The sequence below is a fragment of the Sorex araneus genome, chromosome 6, assembly GCF_027595985.1.
Source record: "Sorex araneus isolate mSorAra2 chromosome 6, mSorAra2.pri, whole genome shotgun sequence".
Classification (NCBI taxonomy): domain Eukaryota; kingdom Metazoa; phylum Chordata; class Mammalia; order Eulipotyphla; family Soricidae; genus Sorex; species Sorex araneus.
This window is the reverse complement of record NC_073307.1, coordinates 133,957,320-133,976,234: the sequence shown is the minus strand read 5'-3', so window position 1 is coordinate 133,976,234 and position 18,915 is coordinate 133,957,320. Positions and strand designations below refer to the sequence as shown.

General features: G+C 44.5%; 1 protein-coding gene across 1 annotated transcript in view; it reads left to right on the top strand.

The window, feature by feature from the left end:
* The window catches only part of LOC101540905 (uncharacterized), a 191,214-nt gene that overhangs the window by 94,994 nt on the left and 77,305 nt on the right, over window positions 1-18,915 (top strand). Inside the window, exon 2 of the mRNA XM_004607966.2 lies at window positions 2,693-2,933. Within this exon, the coding sequence (XP_004608023.1) occupies window positions 2,716-2,933 (218 nt within the window). The 5' untranslated portion in view covers window positions 2,693-2,715. The remainder of the gene's footprint in view (window positions 1-2,692; window positions 2,934-18,915) is intronic.

Sequence of the window (18,915 nt, the reverse complement as noted above, 5' to 3'; positions counted from 1 at the left end):
AGAAAGGAACCTTTCTACACTGCTGGTGGGAATGCCGACTGGTTCAGCCCTTTTGGAAAACAATATGGACGATTCTCAAAAAATTAGAAATTGAGCTTCCATTTGACCCAGCAATAGCACTGCTGGGAATATATCCCATAGAAGCAAAAAAGTATAGTCGAAATGACATCTGCACTTCCATGTTCATCGCAGCACTATTTACAATAGCCAGAATCTGGAAAAAACCCGAGTGTCCTAGAACAGATGACTGGTTAAATAAACTTTGGTTCATCTATACAGTGGAATACTATGCAGCTGTTAGAAAAAATGAGGTCATGAACTTTGCATATAAGTGGATCAGCATGGAAAGTATCATGCTAAGTGAAATAAGTCAGAAAGAGAGAGACAGTCATAGAAAGATTGCACTCATCTGTGGAATATAGAATAATAGAGTAGGAGACTAACACCCAAGAACAGTAGAAATAAGGACCAGGAGGTTGACTCCATGGCTTGGAAGCTGGCCTCACATTCTGGGGAGAGGGCAACTCAGATAGAGAAGGGAACACCAAGTAAAATGTGGTTGGAGGCCACTTGGGGGAAGGGTGATGCATGCTGAATGTAGACTAGAGACTGAACACAATGGCCACTCAACACCTTTATTGCAAACCACAACACCTAAGAGAGAGAGAGAACAAAAGGGAATACCCTGCAACAGTGGCAGGGTAGGGTGTGGGGAGATGGGATTGGGGGGGTGGGAGGGATGCTGGGTTTATTTGTGGTGGAGAATGGGTACTGGTGAAGGGATTGGTTCTCGACTTTGTATGAGGGAAACATGAGCACAAAAATGTATAAATCTGCAACTGTACCCTCACGGTGATTCACTAATTAAAAAATAAATAAATTAAAAAATAAAAATAAAAAGGATGGTTATCTATACCATCATAGCTAGTGGAAGCAGTCATCTTTCCACTTAGCACATTTCATTAACTTTGTATGGAAATGAGAGAACACAGTCAAATTGTCAAAGCATTTAAAAATTGACAAGAAAATTGGCCCGCTTAGCACTGCTGGGGAAGGTATAAATTGGTACCACCTTTCCAGCGGGCATTAATTTGTATCAGAATTCATCTGCCCGGGGGTCCGATACTTCTGCTTCCATGTTTTTATCCTAAAGAGATAATCTTGGATGTGTGTAAAGATTTACTTACAAAGAGCTCTGGTTCCAGTCATCAAAATCCAGAGCTGGGGAGTTGGCTTAAAGGGCTGGAGCAGTGTTTTGCATGGGGAGCTCCAGCTGCGACCCCCAGAGTGGAATGGTCCCCAAGCATCCCTAGAGCCACTGCTAAGCACTGATTTGGGAGTAACTCCTGAGAACCTTGGGGGTGTTGCCAACCCCGCCTTGAAATCTTCAATTTGCAGCAATAAAAGTTTTGACAGGTTGTAGTATTTCAAATCATGGAATTCAACTTTGAAAATGATGTAGAGGAATGTTTGAAATAATAATGATCCACACTTGAGATGACAAAATAGCATGTGCAGTGTGGTCCAATGTAAGAATGTTTCCACAGATATTTAAATGTTACTGGAAAAGTGCATGAAGCTGGTATTGTTGGATTGTTGGTTTTCTTAATTTATCTAAATGTCTCATGGGAGTGCCAACCGGGTGTTGTTGAGGGACCACTCAGAGAACATCGCTGTATTAGGGATTAAATCAGGGACTTCCAATCAGCCTTTGCTTCAGCCCTTTTTTTATTTCTTTCTGGGTCACACCCGGAAATGCACAGGGTTTACTTCTGGTTCATGCACTCAGGAATTACTGCTGGTGGTGCTTGGGGGACCATATGGGATGCTGGGAATCAAACCCGGGTCAGCCACGTGCAAGGCAAACGTTCTACCTGCTGTGCTATCGCTTCAGCCCCTGTTTCAGCCTTTTGAGACATCTTCCTGACCCCTTATTTTTTGATTTATACAAAAATTTGTTTCCATGAAGCATCATTTTTGTCCCAGAAGAAAATAAATGTTTAAAAATAAATGTATAGCTTAGTTGCTAATATTTTCTGGTAAGCATATTTCATTTTGGTTGCCTGAGTTTTCTTTTTATTCCCCGACTAGTATTTTGGATTTCATCAGAGTGCCTCCTTGAAAATAACCTGTGAAGCAGCAAACTGCCATATACACAGGCTTCAAATTCCCACGAGTTAAACCCAAATAGCAGCTTCATTTGTCTCTGTTGCTGGGCCAAAGTCTTGTTGGTAAAGTTAATAAGCTTTTGAAATCCAGATCATAAGGATTGCATTGTAGCACTATAGCAGTGTCATCCCGTTGTTCATCGATTTGCTCGAGCGGGCACCAGTAACATCTCCATTGTGAGACTTGTTGTTACTGTTTTGGGCATATCGAATACACCACTGGTAGCTTAGCCAGGCTCTGCCATGCGGGTGGGATACTCTCGGTAGCTTTCCGGGCTCTCAAGAGGGATGGAGGAATCGAACCTGGGTCGGCCATGTGCAAGGCAAACACCTTGCCTGTTGTCCTATCGGTCCAGTCCAAGGATTATAAGGATTATAAAGGAATATTGATGTTTAGGAAAAAGAATTAACTTTTTCCTGAAACCAGTGTCCAAATTTAATGTAATCTCTTTTGTAAAACTAAAATAAAAAGTTTGGGAGACATTTGTGATTTTTTTAACTTCTGTGACTTTTTTTCTTAAAAGACCCCTCAGCAGCAGATCCAACCATGGCCTCTTGGGTTTTGAAGTTGCTTCCTCGGAATGGCCGTTCCTTGGCCACATCAACAGTGAAACAGGGCAGTGAAGATTATCACCGTCACTTGGAAGCCTATGGGTACTTTTTGCCCATCCAGACAAGATGGCAGGACAACGACCAGTATTGCCATGTGAACAATGTTGTGTACTACAGCTACTTTGATACTATCATCAACCACTACCTGATCAGGTAGGCTGGGGTTCTGCAGCCCCACATCTGCAAATCAACCTTCTGGCAAGGGTGTGTGGGGGAGGCTGGTGGTGAGGGTTGACGCTGGGCATGCTGGGATGAACCCCAGCATTCTCCTCTGTCCATGCAGCTTTGTTTATATGGAGCCAAGAGAAAGATTGTTCCCAGGGAGAACGGGAAGACTGAGATGGGAGTGAGGAAAGCTTTGCTTTACTGCTCCAGTAGCCTCGGGAGTTTGTGTAGCTTAGTTCTTTGCATTCGATGGTCAGCAAGTGTGTAGGCTGTGAACTCAAGCACCCTGCAGCAAAACGTCTTCCCATTCAGATTCTGGGCTACATGAGCCAATTCTCACAGTGGCCTTCAAACTCCTTCTCTGACTGAGGGAAAGAAAGAAGCAAGCAAGGTGAAGGTTTTTTTGGTTCTGTTTTGTTTTTGCTTTTTTTGAGGCCATATCCACTGGTGCTCAGAGCGTACTCCTGGCTCTGTGTTCACAGTCACCCCTGGTGGGGCCCAAGGGATCATATGTGGTGCTCAGGATCAAACCTGGAGTAACTGCGTGCAAGGCAAGTGCCCCACCTGCTGCACTTTCGCTAGGCCTGATGGTGTTTGTTATGGCTTCCTCAGTACCCTGAGGTCTTTCTTACCTGCTCAAGACTGCTTAATATAGGTTTGGTTATTATAATTGTCTCTATGAAGGATTGTATCATTTGGAAAGATCTGCATAAATCCCACCTCCATCATCCATTAGCTGCACCATTTTGCTAAAATTGTCTAATTTTAAGATTCTTCCTGTAAAATAACTCATGCATATTTGGAACTCTGTCTTTGTCTAACACTGTGAGGCACTCATACTCAGACTTTCTCATTTAATCCCAATACAACTTGGTGGTAGAGTAGTATGGAGTGTCTGTGTATTACCCATACCTCTTGGGTCCCTGTCAACTGTCAGCATTTCCATCAGAGCCCCATCTTTCATCAGGCCAGAAGTGTGGCAATTTAAAACCCCTTTCTATAAGCATCCTTTAGTCACTCCCTCATCTCCTGGTTGAGGAGACTCTAAGATATCAGTGGTCCTCGACCATTTTGCACCTGTGAACCAGCCCAGCAACTGAAAACCAGTTCTTTTCACAGCTGTCCAGGCTGCCCCGGGGGGATGAATCTTCAGATCCAGACTAGCACGTGAGAAAAAAATGAGAAAATTCATATAATGTAAAACATACTATTTTTATTTGTTTGATTTTAATTTCTTTTTGGTATGAGGGAACCACACTCAGTAGTGCTCAGGGCTTATTTCTATTACCTCGGCATCCAGGGACCACTCCTGGCATGACTTAGGGAACCAATTGAAGTGCTGGGGATTAAACCCTAGTTGGCTGCATCTAAGGCAAATGCCCTACCTATTGAACTATCTTTCTGACCCCAAAACCAACTATTTTAAAGCACTTTAAAATGTACAGGTAATTTTTTTTCCAGTGTAGTCACTAAGTAAACTAGTGATTGGTAGCTTCTGCCACTATCTGATTCCAGAACATTTTATCACTCTCGCCCAAATCCTGTTCTTAGTCTCCCTTCTCCCATCCCTGGTAACCACCCGTCTACTTCCTGCCTCGATAGCTTCATCTATTCTGGGCATTTCATCCAAATGGTATCCTGTTATAGATGGTCTTTTACAACTAATTTCTTTCACATGATGTGATGTTTTCAAGGCTCATCCTTTTGAAGCATTTTATTCTTGTTTTATAGCCAAATAATATTGTTGTAAGGATATGATATACTTTGTTTATTCATTCATCAGTTAATGGGCATGTGGGTTGTTTCCACTTTTTGGCTTATTATGAATAATCCCTCTATGAATAGTTGTGTGCAAGTTTTTGTGTGGCATGTTTTCAATTCTTTGGGGGGTTATATACCAAAAAAGGAATTGCAATGACCGAACTCTTTTCTACAATGACTGACTATGCCATTTACATCCCTGCCAGCAGTGGATGAGGGTTTCAATTTCTCGTTATCCTCCCCAGCACTTGTAATTATTTATCGCTTTGACTTGAGCCATTCTGCTGTGTGTCAAGTGGTACCATTTTGGCTTTGATTTGCATTTCCCTAATGAGTAAAGCCATGTGGCATCTTTGTGTGTGCTTGCTGGTCTTTGGTATTGCTTTTTGGGTGAACTATCTCTTCAGATACTTTTCCCACTTTTCAGTTTGGTTATTTTTATTTTATTGTTAGGTTGCAAAGTTGTACTATATTCTGAATACTAGACCCTTATCCTATATATGATTTACAAATTCTTTTGTAAAAAGTCATACCACCCCCCACTTCTTGCTTGTGTCTTTTGACACATGAAAGTATTTTCTGTTGATGACAGAACAGTAACTTTTAAAATAACAAATGCTTTATTGACTACTTTGCCTTGCTGTCCTTTCTGTGCTTCCATTATGAGAGCTTAATCTACAGAAAGTACCTTATCGTTGTTGCTCACATTGCAGATTTGCCGTGTTAGGGAATTGAAATTTCTTTATTTTTTCTGAAAGGATAATGTATACGACACCTCTCACATTAAGAGTGCCTGGTGCTCTCTTGGGTGCTATGTGGTCCTGAATCTTCACACTAATTTTGCTTTGTGTGTGCCTGTCAGTCGTTCCTCTGAAAGTCGCTCACACTTGCTTACTTATGAATAATAAACCGTCTTTTTCAGCACTCATTTGAGCTTTTAGGAGAATGTGTGCTTTATACTTTGAAATCCACAGCAGGAGGTAAAAACAGTATTTGAGGCTATTTGTAATTTCTCATCATTTGTCACATAAGGGAAACTTGACAGTGAATTTTCCAACTCACTCCAGGGCCTCTCTCTCTCTCTCTCTCTCTTTCTCTCTCTCTCTCTCTCTCTCTCTGATCTACTTGTAACTTTTTGGGGTTGACTGAAGAATAATTTCAGTGTACTTGAGACCTCGTGTTGTGGCTAGTCAGTTCAAACTGCAGTGGCAGAATGGCACAGGGTGGGTGACAGAAACGATGGCACCATATATCTCCTTGTTCTGGTGACTGGGAGGTTTAGGCTTGGGTTCAAGTCTTCCTCCTGGTTTGGGGACTGCCTCTTCCTCGCCTCACTACCTGAGAGAGTGCACTTTTGTGTCTTTCTCTTTTTTATAATTATACCATAGGGATTCATGGTATAATTCATGACCTTTTCTAAATTTGCTGAAGGCACCATCCCACTGGGGATTAGGGTTTCAGCATATGAATTTTTGGGGGGGGGGGAGGAAATGGGGGAATTGGAGGGGAGCACAGTCTTACAGCACAAAACATGGTTTTTACAGCTTTTGAATGAATGCCACCATTTACGGTGGCAGCTGCAGATGATAAGGGCTGAGTTCTTTGTTTAATAGGACTCTGTCTGTATGGCCCTAATTTTTTGTTTATATGTTTGTTTGGTGGCTACACCCAGCTTTGCTCGGGGCTTACTTCTGGCTCTGGGATCATTCCTGATGAGCTTGGGAGTCGTGTGGGATCAAGGGGTTGATCCCTGGTCAGTTGTGTGCAAGGCAACTGCTTTATCTGCTGTATTATCTCTCTGTCTCCTGTCCTCATTTACTAAGAGTGGTTTCACCCACATTCTGCATCTGTCAGTTTGGGCCATCTCAAGGGAGTTGGAGTAGGGAGTGTCTCACAAACACATGCGCAAATATTAATGCCTGGATTTCAGAATCATGACAATACCCTCTATGTGGGCAGGGTCCCGGTGATGACCTCCCAAGTAAGTTTACCATTATATTTATTACGAGAAATCTCAGAATTTCTTAGTAGCTCATTCAGTATCTGTTTAAAGCCAAGCCTTCACCCCTAAAGGTATAAGGAAAGGGCTAAAGGTAGTCTTGTTTCACCCGTGGGAGACCCTGTAGGTAAGCACTCTAGGTCCCCAGCCTGACCTGGACCATTGGATCTTGATACGTCCTTGTCTAGAACATTCCTTCTTGGAGGGGATGTCCTCCAGGAGCTGAGGCACCTCCAGGTTGTGGGGCGGGGGATGCCTTGGCAGGGTGAGAAAGGCAACACAAAAGGCCGCAGCCTGCCCCAAGTTCCTCTCCCTTTGACTTGTGGAAGGGGTTAAGTCATTCTTGAACAGTTTATCGCTCATCAATTGTAATTAAATATGTTTATATTAAATTATGTTCTGTAATTAATGTAAAATCCTTTAGCCTATGCTGTTATTAGAACCAGATGCTGAAGCACCAACAATATTTCAACATGACTGTGCTGCCTCGCCAGCTGTCTAACTGTAATTACTTTAATCTCAGCTTGTTATCTAATTATCACCTTTGTAAAGGGAAAAGTACTCTCTAATGCTTACTGATTGTTTCAGATGATGATGAAGAGCACGGAACAGCTGTCAGAGATCGAGGGCCCTGCTTATCATAAGGAAGGGACTTGTCCTGAAGCCGAGGCAGGGCCAAACTTCTGGTAAAAGATGTTTGGGGCAGGGCTTGGGGACTGGCCAGCAAGGGGACAACATAGGTGTGGTGGAGTTCCTGTGAATAGGGTCAGGTGACCCTTACTTTCTCCGTGAAGGGCAGGTCAGTTCTTCATTTAAGACTCGGGAAGAGAGGGGCTGGAGTGATAGCACAGCGGGGAGGGTGTTTGCCTTGCACACGGCCAACCCGGGTTCGATCCCCAGCATCCCATATGGTTCCCCGAGCACCACCAGGAGTGATTCCTGAGTGCAGAGCCAGGAGTAACCCCTGTGCATCGCTGGATGTGACCCAAGAAGGAAAAAAAAAGACTCTGAAAGAGATAGTACAGGGTTAAGGCACTTGTCTTCAAGCATTTCAACCCAGGTTCTAACCCTGGTAACCCATATGGTCCCTTGCCTCCACCAGGAGTGATTCTAAGCACAGAGCCAAAAATAAACCCTGAGCACAGTCAGAAGTGGTCCCCCTAAAAACACCCCCCTCCAAAAGACTGTATTGCTGCCTCTATAACAGGAGACAGTTGCACTTTGCCTTAGAGGGTAGTTTAAGGGGTTACATGAGACAATGCACAGGAAAGTGTTCATACAGGGCTGGACTAAATGCCCGTATTTAATAAAGGTTATTTTTCCCCTTCCTTTTTGAAAAAGAAAATCGATGTTGGTTTTTCTATTTCTACTTTTAGCCTGAACTATACAATACAAAACAGTTGAGGTTGGTGTCTGGATGCCAACCACTTGGCGTCATATATTACCAAGTTGTGTGTGAATTCTGTCCTTTTGGAATGGAAACTTGCCTTTGTACTGCTGATTCAGAGTTGGTTCTCCAGACCAGTAAAAAATTTGTATGGGTATTTTCAGGAGAAACTGGAGGCTCTGAAGGGAATAGACAATTCTGGACTTATGTTTTCACTTGCATGTTTCCAGTTGATGTGGTAGCTGTCCTTTATTCCTTAATCATCAGTAAAGATTGGGTTAAGGCATTTACTAATCTTTTAGTGTTCTTTCATTATTGCTTTCTGAGGACCGCACTCCCACAATGGGGGGAGGGTATGTGCTGTACCCCTTTTCCTTGCCAGGAAAATAGCTTATGCTCTTTCCTTCCATTTAGACTGTGAGCCCCTGGGCAGGACAGATCTTAATTTATTCAATCACGGAGTCTGAGGGTTGTGCACAGTGTGTCTATCCACACTGAATGTGCCTTCAAATAATTAGATAAAATCATTCACACTAGAGCATGCTACTTTACCCAGGGTTTGTGCTGCCCAGGAACTCAGCCATTTCCAGGGCTGATTAATCCATATTGTCCCTATGTGAAAGTTCTTGTTGCATGTCACGTGTCCTTGTACCTGAAACTGCAAGGTAGGCTCCTGGGGGATGTGATACCAGAGCACCAAGTGGGGTATGAGTGAGGTTTGACCTTCTAAAATGGTGACGGGCAGTCCAGTGGGTTTCTTCGCAGCAGGTGGCCAAAGCAGGCATATCCCAGGGGGTGCTACAGAAGAGGGTAAAGGGTCTTACATTCCAGGAATGCCAGGTGCAAAGAGGGGTACATTACAAATGGAGTACGTTCCACCATTCATCAGAAAAACAAGGACATCACAAAGTTCACTTTCATTCCCTTCAAGAGATGGTTTAGTCTAAGGCCCTTGGGAAATTTTTGGTTGTGGCATCCAAGGATCTGGAAATAAACTAAAATAAAGGGCATGGCCCAGAAACAGAGCCAGTAAAAGACCTGCCTGCTGCCTCCTTTCTGCCCTTCCCTCCTGCTTGCTTTTTTTCTGCATCGTGACCAGTGCCCTGAGTGCTCTGAGTCTTTATCCAACTGTAGCCTCATCTGAGGATGCCTGGCCGGATGTGTGTCCTTCCACATCTGGCTACCCTGTTTCCTACCTTTCAAATAAAATATGTGCCCAGGGAGAATCCTAAAAAGATTCAGGATCAGAGACCCACTATGTACTTTCTGCATCAGAGATCCACTATCTATTTCAGTTAACAGGAATCACATATTTTAGGTGTACAGGGGGCCATTGGTCTCTGACTGCTACTCAGCTCTGCTTCTGTAAGCAGGACAGCACCTTAGACCCCCATGCAAATGACCACATAACTGTGTGCGTGTGGATCAAACTGTTTCCTGGTTCTCTGCTTTCTCTTTGTTCTTTTTTTTTTTTTTTTTTTTTTTGCTTTTTGGGTCACACCCAGCGATGCTCAGGGGTTACTCCTGGCTTTGCACTCAGGAACTACTTCTGGCGGTGCTTGGGGGACCATATGGGATGCCGGGGATCGAACCCGGGTCGGCCGCGTGCAAGGCAAACGCCCTACCCGCTGTGCTATCGCTCTGGCCCCTCTCTTTGTTCTTATAGAGCTGAGTCACTTCTCTGCATGCTTAGCCACTGGTTGCATTAAATGCATTGTTACTAAATTTTCCCTTTTAAGTCATTGGTTCCCCCTAATGCAGAGCTGAGAGGAGTAGTCTTTTTTTTTTTCTTTGGAAATTGATGCCAAGAACCAAGAATATGGACCAGGGAGGAATGAACTAGACCATGTTCAGCTCAGTGTTATTGAGTTGATCAAAGGTGTGAGTAACTGAGTTCAACTGGATATCCCTGAGGAGTTGGAGAGAGTAAGCCTCAGAATTATCTGCCTACAGGGCAGACACTAGAAGAATTTACTGGGGCCAGCTCTCTTAAAGCAAAGCTTACTCCAGGAGGTGTTTGCCCTCTGTCTTTAAAGCACATGTGTGTTGGAGTTCTTGAAAAGAAACCAGTGATCCCTGCCTCCACCCCCTACAACAAGGGTGGGGTGGAGGCTACCTCAGGCAGAAAGTGAGAGACATGTCAGGTGGTGTTGGTAGCAAGGTTCTGTCAGGTCACCCTGAGCACTGCCTACTGATGCTGCCATAGTCAGAGAGGAAGGGGGAGTTCAGCGAGGAAGCTGGCGGAAGCTTCCAGTGCCTGTAACATCCACTTTCAGTGCCAGCACAGTGAGTTGCGGATGCTGAGAAGCAGTAGGTAGAGGGCAGCCACTGGTGCCAGATTACCCAGGTTTGAATGCTGGTTCAACTTTTCACTCTATGTATAATTGTAGGCAAATGCTTTGGCATCTCCATCCCTGCTACCTTCCTTCAGAAAGTGCAGAGAATAATGGGTCTTTTAGAGGAGGTTGTGAGGTTCAAAGTGCTTAAAAAAATGGCTCATGTCATGAGATCAGCAGATGTTAGTTATTAATAGGTGCTTAGAAGGTACCGAAGGATTTTTAACAGTGCCCTTTATGAGTCAATACTTATATCTTGACTTATTTTAAAATGTTTAGAAATTCTTGAGTATATAGTATATAGAGCAATACAGTACAGCAGGTAGGGCATTTGTCTTGCACATGGCCCACCAGGGTTTGAGTCCCAGTACCCCATATGGTTCCCTGAGCACCACCAGGAGTGATTCCTGAGTGCAGAGCCAAGACCAACCCTTAGCATTGCTGGGTGTGACCCAAAAACAAACAAACAGAAAAGTTTAGAAATTCTTTTTATTGAACTTGAATCAAACTTGAAATACAACCACCAATCCCATATATTTATGAACAATTAACTTATGAAAAGGAGATAAGAACAATGGAGAAAAGTGTTTCAAAAAATGGTACAGTCCATGGGAGGGTTACTCTACAGAATCTGGCCTCACATACTGAGGGCAAAGGCAGTTCCGTTAGAGAAGGGATCACCAAGTAAATGGTGCTAGGAGGATCTGCTCGGGATGGGAGACACACCCTGAAAGCAGACTATGGACCAAACAGGATGGCCACTCAATACCTCTATTGCAAACCACAACACCCAAAAGGAGAGAGAGAGCAAAAAGGAATGCCCCACCACAGAGGCAGGGTTCTGGGAGGGGATACCGGGTGGAGCTGGTGGGAGGGATGCTGGGACTATTGGTGGTAGAAAATGGGCACTGGTAGAGTGGATACTTGACCATTTTATGACTGAAATGTAAGCAGGGAAGTTTGTAAGTCTGTAACTGTACCTCATGGTGATTCACTAATAAAAACACATTTTTAAAAAATGGTACAGTCCATTAATCAAGTGTCCACCAATAAATGCTATCTAATAACTGGATAACTACAGGGAAAAGATTGAAAATAGACCACTACTTTATACAGTGCACCAAAATTAATGCAAAATGGGTTAATGTTGTAAAGGTAGCCTTGAAATCATAAAACACACAGAAAAAACATAGGCAGCAAGCACCGCAGCAGTGGCCCCCTTAGAGCTGTCTTTGTTTTGTCTCCAAGGGCAAGGAAAACAGAAACAAATGGGACCACGGCACACTAAAATATTTCTGAGAAAGGCTGAGTGGGAGGAGATATTTGCAAATAAAATATCGACAAGGGGCTAATATGCAAAATATATAATAACTCGAACAACTCAACAGGAGAAAAAAAAGAAATATTTCACTATAAATGAAAAAATAAGAAAAATAGAAAGTGCCGGGAACCAATGCCTGGGAACAGCCAGAAACCCATGCCTGGGAACCAATATGTCAGTACAAACTGACCTGTAACTAGGAACAACCGCTTCTTGGGAAAGGTTGCAGAACAATGCCCAGAGAAATTGCCCCCAGGACCCACATCCAGTTTCGTTTAACATTTGCATTCTTTGCTGTTCCCTCGTTCTGCCCACTTCCTTATATAATCAGTTATAAAAGACTAGCTTAGGAGAAATAAAGTTGGAGCTTTCTCCCATTCTTGTGTCTGTCTGTGTCTGTCTCTTTCTTCTTGCGTCTATCTCCTTTTCACTCTCGCACCCTCTCCCGGCTACCCACACTGATGGCTACCCATCTTGTCCGCGGGACAGCACAAGAAAGCAAGAAGGAATGAGGCAAACAGGTGTGACATTGATCTTTGAACTTCCTGGCACCCAAGAGAACCAGGGGAACAACATAAGCTATGTAATTTCCATAAATGGATGAAGGAAAATCATGAATTTTCCCCGGAAAAGACCGCCTTTTCTCTCAAAATCCAAAAGGGATGTAAAGGAATTTACCAGAATGTAAAGAGCTTGGGACAGAGTGACTTAGTTGTGGGTCTGAGGACTAATGGCGCTTCTGGGTAAAGATGCCTATGAGCGGAAGTGTTTTTAGTACCGACCTCCCAGGAGCCAGCCACATCCTGTTGATTCAGTGGACTGGGAATCAAGAGAATGGGTCCACCATTGGGACATGTTCAGGCGAGTGGGGCGCAGAGTGACGGCTCTCAGCTGCCCTGCTTGCTCAGAGGCCTGGCTAGAGCAACCTCCGACCCTCGGCATCTCCCAGAACTGGGTCTCCCCTTCTGCTCACGAGCATCTTTGAGCCCCACATAGGCCCCGCTCCCTCTTCTGCGTGTTCGCCTCTCAGGCTCCCGTTAACGTATGGCTGCTCTGTCAGTCTGAAGGCCTCGGTGAAAATATTATGATCTGTCTCCTTGAGCCCAAGGAAATCTCATTATAAATAAAGTAATCTCATTTGCGGGTGTGTGCTCTAACGCACCGGCTGGGAAATGGACGGATGCCTTATGCCTGGGAAGTCAGGCTGTCAGATTAATCCATTGTGTGAAGATTGGGGCCGGAGGTCACCAGTCTCCTGATACACAAATCTCCCTCAGAGAATCTCATTTCATTCTGACTATCTGTTAAATTAGAAAGACCCTAATTATTCCACTGAAATTAAATTACTTTATGTTAGGGTGATATAATGAACAACCATAAAGAGGATATATACAACCAATCATCTTATTAGTCAGAGCAAGACCAGACCGTACACTAAGTGGACTTTGCTGATTATCATCAGCTGATCCCAACACATACACACACAGACACACACACAGACACATACACACACAGACAGACAGACAGACAGACAGACAGACAGACAGACACACACACACACACACACACACACACACACACACACACACACACACACACACACACACACACACCCTCAGGCTGCTCTGCATTTCCTTGACAAAAGGGGGCTTCCTGCTGGGTTCTGGGTAAGTTGCTAAGAGTGGTTCCCCAAGGCCCTGTCTCTGGTCATTAGGAGTGAAAAAGTGTGACGATTCCACTGAGCTGTTGATCTTAGCCCAGTGGCAAGTTCCTGACTCAGGATAGGCCGGTAATCCACTTCCCTTCGCTTCTTGATCCCAGAAACCTCCTCAGACCTGCCAGGGACTATGAATCTGTGTCCTTCATAGACAGACTAGCCTCTAATAACTGTCCTATCAGGGACAGAATAGAGTAGCCTTTCTGCTTAATTAGCACCAAACCTCAGGTTAGTGTTTCTTATAACACTATTTTACTGGGCACAGGGGTTAAGGTACTTGCTTTGCCCCCAGCTAACCCTAGTCCCAATTTTCTCACCCAGTATGGTCCCTTGAGTGCCACCAGGGTGACCCTGGCGCACAGAACCAGAAGCATAGAACCTGGAGCACAGAACCAGGAGCACAGAACCAGAACCAGTCTTGAGCACTGCTGGAAGTCACCCCAAAACATCATAAAAACCCCAACAAAATTAAAACCACCATGAACGTGCATATGTGTGTGTGTGTGGGGGGATTGTTATTGATGGATGATCGATGATTGTCAGTGTTATCTGTGCTCAAAACTACTTTCCCAGAAATTTGAACTTGAAGGAACATACTGTGTGGGTAACAGCATCATCCTGTAAACATCTTAAACATTATGCTCTGAGACAAATCTGGAGTGGGAAACATTTTGAGGTAGGAGACCCGTGTCCTAATTTCCCAGGTATTTTTGTTTTTGTTTTTTTGGTTTTGCTTTTTGGATCACAGTCAGTGATGCACAGGGTTAATCCTGGCTTTACACTCAGGAATTACCCCTGGTGATGCTAAGGGGACCATAGGGGATGCTGGGAATCAAACCCTGGTCGGCCGAGTACAAGGAAAATGCCCTACCCGCTGTACTATTGCTCCAGCCCCTCTAATATCCCAGGTTGACTAAGACCTTGTGTCTGAGGTTGGTTGATTCAGGTCACTGTTAAGATGGGCAAGGCCCCGAATTGCCTTATGGTGTTCTAGGCAAACAGCTCATGGCCCGCACCCCCTCTTACAAGTCTCCATACTATAGCCAGAGAGACATTTCCTCATCATACTAGAGAATCTTTTCATCTTCACTGACTTACAACTTTTCTACAGAATACAATTAGCATTTCTGATATAAAGCTCTGCAGGGCTCTTTTTCCCAGCCTCCTCTGAAGACTCCCCTGGTCGGCAGAGCCAGGACTCAGCAGACCCTGCCCTGGCCTGGAGGGCATTGCACCAGCCCTCTCGGTTCACCTTTCGTTAACAGGATTCTCAGCTCCAAGCTTGCTTCCTCCAGGGTGTGTTCTGGATGCCCTGAGAAGTCTGGGTTCTTCTATACTGCCCACAGGGCAGGCACCGGCCCCTGCACATCCAAGTCCTTGTACATGTTTCTTGCATGAATGAGTGAACTATTGGGACTGTCTGGAAATACCAGTCAGGGCTGACAGTGACTGGAGACCTGTTTGATTCATGTCACGCTGCAGACAGTTTTGAAATAGGGCTCTGCTATTCTTGAGATGGGCCCTTTGAGAAAGCTAAGGCATTCAGTGAAAACATTGTGGCTTCAGGATATCTTTGTCTGCTAGAATGTCATTATTTCTTTGGGAAATGTTGCTAGACAGTCACCCCAGATTGCTCCCCCTCCAAAAAATGGAAAGCAAGCCTTAAGTCTTCCAGAGTCTTTCATTTAATATGTGTTTGCCTGGGTGATGGGTAGGTAGCAAGTGTGTTCTGGGAGCCAGGATGTTTTAAGAGGGCCGCAAGTTAAAATCTCATAAAATGGGCCCAGGGTGTGAGATGAGGGGCCCACCTGTAGGATAGAGGGTGGGGACTGGGGATGGGCAAGGATTGCTGGAAGGAACAAGGTCGGGAAGGGGCCATTGTAGAAAAATAAAGTTGAAAAATTCTGGTTTGCAGATAAATAGGCTGAAAGGAGAGGAACACTAATTAAGCAGCTGGGCCTGCAGGGCTCAGGTAGGCCCTTTCCTGGGGGCTGGGATGGGGTGAGTTGTCCTGGCGCCTCTAATGCAGGAATGTAGGAAGTTTCGGCCCCATCGAGCCTCTGCTTCTTAGGATGCACAGCATGTGGCCATCTTTCAGCTCTGAACAGAGTGAGGTATGAAGTCATTTCCAAAGCAGCATCTATGAAATTCCATTACACGGTGCTTTTCAATTTAAGGAGAAAGACCTTTGCAGAAACTAATTTGCAGTTGCTTTAATCATGAAGCTCAGAGACACACTTTCCCCATTGCTGCGGCTAAAAAGGTTCACACTGGTTTTGCAGATTGGGCTTGCCCCACACACACACCCTACCTCTTATACACACTACCTTGATTTCTGTATTTCTTCCGGGGTTGTTTTACATCCCCTAAGTTTTACAAATTTTGAGACAAAATGGAAATAATTATATGTGGTACTTCTGGAGAACTGTAAATGTTTTGGAATCAGAACCCATTTTGAAAATACTTGGAGTTGATTTAACCAGTAGGATTGGGGTGCATTCAAGGAAGGAGATCTCTCTCTCTCTCTCTTTCTCTCTCTCTCCTTCACTCTGTCTCTCTCTCTTTCTCTCTCTTTCTCTCTCTCTCCTTCACTCTGTCTCTCTCTCTCTCCCATCCCCTCTTTTGCTTCCTAAAGGATGAACTGTATCACCAGTTTTTTTCTTTCCTTATTCACTTATATCTCTTGGATTATTTTTACCCTAGGAAAAGTCTGCCAAGAGTCCTAGAAAGTAAAAAACACTTGATTCGTAGTCAGGGATGCTGGGTCTAGTTTCCTGTTTTCTAAGTTTAGTCCCTTAGCAATGCCAGTAAAACTCTCAGAAACTAATAACATTTATTTCAAAGATTGCTTGTGGTTTGGCAGAGGGTTGGGTGAAATAGAACAAGCAGAAAGCGTGTGGCGCATGCTCAAAGGTAAGGGACTCGCCATTCATTGCTGGTCTTGGAGTCGCTGAGGTTATTTACTGAAGAGTAGTTACCTCTATCGAAAGCCATCTTACTGACCCCAGACTCTCCAAGGTCAATCTCTCATTGCTTCAGCGCCCTTTTGGCAGCTTCTGGAATCTCCCTTGAACACGAAGGACTCCATAATAGCCTGCTTTCAGTTGTCAGCATTCAGCAGATATTTGTCTACAACTTGGCTTCCTGTGTAGAAGAGTGAAGGACTGGATGTGATGACAGGTGGATTTTTATCAGGGGACATAATAGGAAACTTTAGGGGAGGGAGTGGGGTGTGGTTGTGAATATCTTTACAGTGTGGAGTTCTGCACTGTGCGTAGCAAGCACTGAGGACCTGGGTTACGTATTTCAACTCTTTGGGGCCGGAGTGATAGTACAGTGGGTAGGGTGTTTGCCTTGCACGCGGCTGACCTGGGTTCGATTCCTGGTATCCCATATGATTCCCCCAAGCACCGCCAGGAGTAATTCTTGAGTGCAGAGCCAAGAGTAACACCTGAGCATTGCTAGGTGTGATCCGAAAAGAAAAAAAAAATATTTCAACTATTCATTGACAGACCATCATTCTTTCTGGCAATCAGTGACTGACACATTTACTGGGACTACAAGAAACCATGACTGTGTTGCCCTCACACAGCATAGAAGCTAAAAATGTCTCACACTTGTTTTCCCAGCATCCTTTGCAGCAAGGATGCCCTCATAGCACTGGGCTTTACCCATGCACATGCCCCAGGTCAAGTATGGACACTACCAGCATGAGGAGGTGGGGTCTGTGCAGAATCCAGAATGGTGGGGCTATTGTAGCTCTGTTCTGCTTGTAGTGTCAGTTATGGCAATGACTTTGGGTCAGCACTCAGAATGTGTCTGGGGACAGTGGCTGAGGCCCAAGGTTTCATCCAGGTCTTGTCATGAACTACAGCTCATGTAATCTCTAATGTTGGAAAATCTGGGAAAGACTGGTGAAGTGGAAAGGGATGGGGGGGACGTGAGCTGCGTCCAATTCTCCCTCTTGTGCTTAGGTTGCTGGGCGGCACTGGGCAGTGAATGTGGACCTGTTAGTGGAGAAAGAGAGATGAGCAGGACTTTACTATGTTCTGAACTTTTACTCCTCAAGCCAGGATGCTGTATTCTTTACTAGTGTGTGTTAAATTTTCTCCCACACATGCACATACATACTTGTGCACATATGCGTACAAAGATGTGCACACAGAGAGATGCCTTCAGATCCTTCGCCATGCTGAGTCTCAGATCTGGCCAACCTTGGAGGGTGGGGGGTGGGGGTAGGTGAGTCCACCACCCACCCAAACAGAACTCCAGCAGCTGAAAACCTCCACACTCCAGTCGCCAACATGCTTACGGCCCGACTCCACAGACTCAGGATGAGACTCATCCAAGAATGAATCTGTTGAAAAACTCAGTTATGTTGGTTTTGTGATCAAAATCTCCAGGTTTTCATGGTATCTGGGATGGGTGATGGGTGACCTCCCCCCATCCCCCTGTTGTTCCTGGAGCCTGGTGCTCACACCCATGAACTGCTTCTGGTGCCATACAAGCTCATTAACTGGCCATGATCCAGAGACTCAAATAAATCTCAAAAGAGATCAGCAAGTAGCAGAGATGCCTCCAGACCCCAAAGTCACCATCCAGTTAAAAATTTAACTCCAGCTGTATCCCCGTTCAGAATTTTAGAATTCCTGGAGTGACATCTCAAACTCTACACCTCCGATATACCAGGAGTATCATACTGGATAGAATGTGAAGTAGAAGGCAACTAATCTCTATTAAGGAAATATTAATACACAAGGCTTAACCTATTATAAAAACATGTTAGTAATCTCATACCAGGGCTTACTGACTCCAGGGTGATATACAAAATCATCACACACTTTCTTCTAAGGCAATCTTTCTTGATCATTTTTAGTGAATTACTCATACAAACAATATAACATTAATTAGGGCCTGCTATTGGGACAGGCTTGGGTAGTGGTTGGGAAAATTGGAAATAATGGTTGTGGGAAGGTACATTGGTGGTGGGATTGGTGGTGGAATATTGAATGTAATAAATCATCATAAATAACTTTATTTTTTATTGAATCACCGTGAGATTGTTACAAATTTTCATAATTACATTTCAGTCAACAATAATTGACCAGTGTCCCTCCTGCCACCCCCAACCTACCCCACCCCTTGCCTCTGTGGCAGGTACATTCCTTCTTACTCTTGCTCTAATTTGGGGCATTATTTGTCTCTGTGGCAGGTACATTACTTCTTACTCTCACTCTAATTTGGGGCATTAAGAGGCTCTCATGTTTGGTCCTTAATCTGCTTTCAGCATGCATCTCCCATCCTAAGTGATCCATCCAGCCATCGTTTACTTAGTGGTCCCTTCTCCATCCCAATAGCCTTTTCCCCCAGCATGTAGGCCTGGCTTCCAAACCACGGAGTAATCCTCCTGGCCCTTATCTCTACTGTCCTTAGGTGTTAGACTCATATT